Genomic DNA, 6,222 nt, shown 5'->3' with positions numbered 1-6,222 from the left:
AGTTATATGAAATCACTCTTTTATGAAGCATCATCAGGTTGGGTCGTTAAAGAAGATGGTACCAGAAGTTGTTTTCTATTTTCCGTTTAATTTCACCCAAATTGTTTCTTAAATGTGTTATATCCTAATCTTTGTGGTCGATTTGTTCACCACACATACATACTGCTATTTCTAATTTTTTTGGAGTTTGCTTCTTGAATCAGGTTTCTCCTAATCTTTATGGGTTTTTGAAGAAGATTGTAACATGAGGTGTATTTGTTATAATTTTTTGTTGCAGAATCTTTTTGGGATTTGCTTATAAAGGATGCAATTTGTTTATGAGTAACCAAACACATATGAACCGAGAAAAGACTGCAGCTCCTTTTTATGTTATGCAGCAAATGAGTAGGATACTTACCCCCCTTTTGCCTCTAAGTCTTTTAAATTTTAAGTTTTAGTTTGAAGATTGAATCCTTTGATACCACAGATTATTTTTAATTTTGATTAAACCCTTTATCAGGTAATTACTATCAGGAAGATATTTCAGCTTTAGAAAATCCAAATGGGATTAGCTTTGCACCTTGAAGGAATCAAGGTATTTAACTTTCTATATGGTGAACCTTAATTATATAGTTAATTAGGTCACTAATTTAAGCACTTTTTGTGATAAACATGGGAATTCTTCAATCTTATAGGTAACCTTGGAAGTGTTTGTCCTTTAACTTTAGTTAATTACATAAATTATTGAACTGTATTAAATTTATTCACCAAAAATACTATGTTTCAAAGACTTGGCTTCAGAAAAGTATTTTTTTTACCATTTATTTATATGAATTAGTTGTTTTTTCATCAAACTGAAATTATAGAAATGTTTAATTATAACTGAAATTATGCCTTGATCTTTTGGAGGTTTTATGCCAGCTGGCTGAAAGAGGCCTTGCAAAGTCTGTTCGATTGCTGCTTGAATACCCTCTTAAGCATTGCCCTGAAGTGTTCTTATATGGGATGGCCCATGTTAATGTAATTTTCTTCTCACTTTGTTTTTATTCTTTTTATTAAACTTGTTTTGGTTGATGGTATGCCTATGAAAATATACAGACGCCATATAATGTCCTGCAACATGAAGTTTCTTTGGCTGTTCTTCCTGTGATACTTAAAGACCAGATATTTAATCTCTTCTTTTTCTTCCAAAATGTTTGAAATTAATAAATTATTATTTACTTTTGATATTTGTTTGTAGGAAGCAGAGGGGGGAGTGATCGCAATACCTATTCCTGGGCATCCAGTTGCTAGACAAGAGGAAAAAGTGGTTGATGACTGCAAACGTCTTTCTGAGTGATCGCAATGCTAATAAGGTTAGTCTTGTACTTTTCTGCTTTGCTGTTGTACTTACTTTATTATTCTAATACTGATGCTGATGCATTTGAATTCGACAGTTTCTTAGTAATATATAAAAATTACCATTATGCCCTTGATAGTCTTAGTTTAATGTTTCAGGTTACAATTACGGGTGCATTGGGGTTTGATAGTTTCTTGGTAATGCGCCATGGTGCGGGCCCACTACTCAGCAGAAATACATCATCAAAAGCTAAGACTGTTGTTGGCTCTTCTTTATCTACTAGTGTTGAAGAAATGTCACTGGGATATAAATATAGCAAGCCGAGACTCGATTGTTACTTCTGTAATGACGTTGTTGCCCCTGTGGATGTATAACACTTACTTTCCTCCTTTATTTTTAACTCTTATTTTTATAGATAAAACTGAGATTTCATTTTTGTAATTTTTATTATGCAGTCAACAGCTAACCGCACTTTGGACCAACAATGCACAGTTACACGTCCTAGACTTTCCCCTATCGCATCCGCCCTTGCGGTTGAACTTTTGGTTGGGATTTTGCATCATCCTCATGGGTAAGGGTATTTTCGGAACAAAACCAAACATATTCATGTGTCTTTGGGTATGTCTACTTTGCGGTTGAACTTCTAGTTAGATGTATACTTTAGTTTTATTAAAGGCTACATATATCTTTATTATATGTATTTTAAAATATCTTTTTCCTATCACAGATTATATCTCCTGTATTGGATATGATACCTATGTCTTTGGGTATTAAGTTGGCTTCCCTGGCTTCTAGAAAAGAACTCATAGATCATGAAAAGTGGTTGAGTGCAAATTTAAGTACTTACAGGGATACTTTCTTTGAGGAATGCCTTAGATTCCTGAAGGAGGTGGAGTTTGGTGTTCAGGAATCTTCCAATCGGTTGCATAGCCCTGGTAACATTTGGACTATTTATGCAGAGACAGCTTCTGTGTTCTTTAAGGTGTGTACATTTTCAATTTCAATCATTTGGGGCCCACACAACACTGTTGAATGTTTATATAACCCTTGTTTTCTTTTTAGGTTCTTCAATCGCAAACAGGCTTGCTTACTTCTAACCAACTTATCAAAAAAATGGAAAGATTATTATAGCCTTGTACTTCTGTTTCTTTTTATTACATTATTGTACTTAATTAAAACTTCTCAATCACATAAGAAAATGACTACCTTTTCATGAATGGACTGCCTTTTGTTAACTTTTTTTATTATCCCAAAAATATTAGTACGTTGCTTTTTCATCCTTTTAGTCCTATATGTAATTAGTAACAACATCAATTCCGATAATATACTATATTCACTATTGTTATTGTGGCCTTTCAAGTTTTGTTCAAAGAAGGAAACCATGATTTTTGCAACAAGGATGTCGATTTACCGGTTGAAGTTGCCAACTCATCACATCCGGGTGGTCATTCACATCTGGGTGGTCCTTGTTACGTATAAAATAATTATCAAGGGTATTTAATTTTACATGTAAAAATTAATCAGCCCTTGCTTACTAGCCTTATTCTCTTTTGTTGTCAAATGTTTGTAGGCTTTCTTCGGTGTGTTTGTTGGGTTTTGGTATAATACAACATCCTATGGTGCACATACAACCCTAAATACCTTGGATCTATGTTTTCACTAATTATACATGCAAATGGTTTCCAAGGTATTGAACCTATAGCTAGCATGCAATTGTCATACAAACTACATAAAATACTAGATATTGTAACATACCTTTTTGTGTGGCTGGAAGTCTTGATGTATTTGGCCTTAAGAACTTAGCCCCAATAGTGTGGAAGCCTCAAATGAAGTGACAACACATCAAGGACAAAGGTAGGACTTGAGAGAGAATCTTCATGCACTCTAAAACCTTCATGAACTCCAAGAACATGCAGACACTCTAAGGGTGGCGGTTTTTAGGTCATAACATATGTATTTATATGTGTTGAATTCTAAGAGTCATGGGTATAACCCAAACCCATATCCATGGATCTTATGATCCATGGTTCATGTGGCCCAACTCTTTATGTATCCATACATAAACTTGGTCCAACATGGATCATAAGCCCAACACATATAAATATAACTAATTACCATAATCAGTCCCCATAGTTTTAATTAGTCTCTTTTGATCACTAAATTAATTCCAAATTAATTATTGATCAATACTAATTAGAACATATGATTTCATATTAATATATTAGAACTTATAATATATTAATAAATCATATATAACCTCTTCTCTCAAAAGTCCATCCTAACAAATTGTCCTGATGATATGCAACCCAAATGGACCATGCTACTCTCGGGTCGAATACATACCAATAATAGTTATGGGCTTAGACACCTAATCCAACAGTGTTCACACATGAAACTGTAAATGATTATTCTTACTTAATTATTGAAGCTGCTGACTCATTAATGATTGTAAAGCACCATGAATCCGCATTGAAGTACTACCTTATGTTAGAAGGGAATGATGGTGTAAATAAAGTAAGTAAATAATCACAACCATGAAAGGTAATTATTGTTATTTTCTATTGCTTTTCAATTCATTATTTGGTTTTAAACATGCCTTCTTTATGCAACCTTGGATTATATTGATAATTGATATGATACTATCTAAAATAACATTTATAAAGTTTGTGCATTGTGCCAGAATGCCACCAAAAAAGAAGTTGAGACAAGAGGATTTCCTTGGAGCAAACTTTGAAGACTTATTGGCTGAAATGACATATGGAATGAGAAGAAAAAGAAAGGTATACCATCATCTAGACTTTCTTTTCAGTCTTGATTCTTAGTCCTACTATTAGTGTGTGTGTGTATATATATATATATATATATATATATATATATATATATATATATATATATATGTTTAATGAATGCATAGTTATTCATTCAAAAGGATGCAGAGGAGAAGAAAACATCATTCAATCCCAGACCGTATTTCAAGTTATTCATTGATTGGCTACTTGACCTTAGTACCCTTGATCCGGTTTTTGAAGGTGAAAACTTTCAGGTGTGTATTCACTTTTTTCTTTTCTCTTTTCTCTATCATATCATCTTGTATTGTATTGCATGTTAACTTACCGATTTTCCCTGTGCAGGTTCCAACACATATATATATATATATATATATATATATATATATATATATATAACTAATTACCATAATCAGTCCCCATTGTTTTAATTAGTCTTTTTTTATCACTAAATTAATTCCAAATTAATTATTGATCAATACTAATTACAACATATGATTTCATATTAATATATTAGAACTTATAATATATTAATAAATCATATATAACCTCTTCTCTCAAAAGTCCATCCTAACAAATTGTCCTGATGATATGCAACCCAAATGGACCATGCTACTCTCGGGTCGAATACATACCAATAATAGTTATGAATTTAGACACCTAATCCAACAGTATCCCACTTGGATAAGTCTAAAACTATTATTTCGTATGACTCCAAAACCCGACTAGCAATCGTAGCTCTTAAAGCCGCTGTCGAACTCTGAACAAATCAATGACACGTCCATTAGATAAGGGATCATATATTCCTCCATTCTAGATATCATATGGACTGAGACATGGATTATAATCATTCTCTCTGTCCATTTGTTGTTTCCTGATTTCCTATTTATGACGACTGACTAATTGAACAAATCAAATCAGTCCCGGCCCGGCCGAGCACTTACGTTTTTCATCACCAAATCATCGAGGGGCCCACAGATATCGCTTTTATCCCTCCAAGGGTAAAAGGAATGGATAAACTTCGACTCATATGCTTGTTCTACTACTTGTTGAATCATACACAAAGGCATGTTTTATAACATCGTACCAAATGCGTTTACGTGCAATCAATGTATAATCAACTCATAGGCAACAAGTCATATCTCTAGGTTTGAAGAATATAAGATATTATCGTCTCATGATCACTCGTGATAAAATCCATGAAGTGATTCAAATGAGCGTGGGTTGAATCCAATACTCGAATCCCTATTCCAGGAGTACTCATGAATGTTGTAGTAACTCTTACTATGTCCACCACCTTGGACATCTACAAACCCGATTCATGACAGTCTTGCCATAATACCTACTTCCAACGTATTATCGACTGTGGATGGTTTGAATAACTTAGTCATTCAGAAAGAATAACCTAGTTATTCTGGAAGTCAAAACATGCAAAGTGAAACACAAGAATAATACTAATCACTTTATGATCCCAAGCACCTTTGAGAGTAAACAGAACACTTTTTATTTAAACACCATATTGATTACTCATTATTCATTGTATAATGTTTCAAATAATCAACTTTATACTTGAATTAAAACAATAGTTGTCCCATGCTCCAAGCATGTAAACTATGTTTTCTAAACACTAGTTATGCCATACACCAAGTATGGACACTATGTTTATCTATGATCTTTACTTTTTGAAATAGATCAATTGAACATGATTCCAATGATGCTCATTTCACAATCCCAAATCTTTATCGTAAATGTAAGAATTCCAAATTCCTACCATTTAACGAAATCTGTTAGATTCTAAACTTATATCCATTGATCCTCTCGTAATGACTATGCACAAAGTCACAAAGACTTGTCAACAGACATTACAGAGTATTCCAATGGAGATCAATTCCACGGAAACGAAGTCTCACATTCAAAGTACATTCCTTTAAACATCCTTCTTGCATTAAGTTTTCTAATCTTACACAAATTTGAAGAACAACTTCTACCTATGGAAACCTTTCCAGATTCCCATTTTGACTATCACTTCTGAACAAGAGTTACCTCTTTTCCGAATATGTCAATATGGTCCTTCCAAAATTAACACTTATACTTCCAACTGTCCATGAGCAACCAATC

General features: G+C 33.2%; 1 protein-coding gene and 1 long non-coding RNA gene across 2 annotated transcripts; both read left to right on the top strand.

Moving 5' to 3' along the window:
* The first annotated feature begins 288 nt into the window (after positions 1 to 288).
* On the top strand, positions 289 to 994 carry LOC145124176 (uncharacterized). The gene is made up of 3 exons (XR_013715521.1): positions 289 to 384; positions 500 to 574; positions 889 to 994. It is a non-coding gene; the product is annotated as an uncharacterized LOC145124176 (long non-coding RNA).
* Positions 995 to 1,267: 273 nt separating this feature from the next.
* On the top strand, positions 1,268 to 2,449 carry LOC145127422 (uncharacterized). Its single transcript, XM_079062624.1, has 5 exons — positions 1,268 to 1,334; positions 1,477 to 1,686; positions 1,774 to 1,936; positions 2,046 to 2,300; positions 2,381 to 2,449. The coding sequence occupies exons 2-5, from the start codon at positions 1,526 to 1,528 to the stop codon at positions 2,447 to 2,449; spliced, it is 648 nt and encodes a 215-aa protein (XP_078918750.1). The 5' UTR covers positions 1,268 to 1,334; positions 1,477 to 1,525.
* Positions 2,450 to 6,222: the final 3,773 nt, after the last annotated feature.

This window comes from Lactuca virosa, chromosome 7 (assembly GCF_052849685.1).
Source record: "Lactuca virosa cultivar CGN04683 chromosome 7, Lactuca_virosa_CGN04683_v6, whole genome shotgun sequence".
Lineage (NCBI taxonomy): Eukaryota > Viridiplantae > Streptophyta > Magnoliopsida > Asterales > Asteraceae > Lactuca > Lactuca virosa.
The sequence above is the reverse complement of the archived record's forward strand: the minus strand, read 5'-3'. Positions and strand labels throughout refer to the sequence as shown.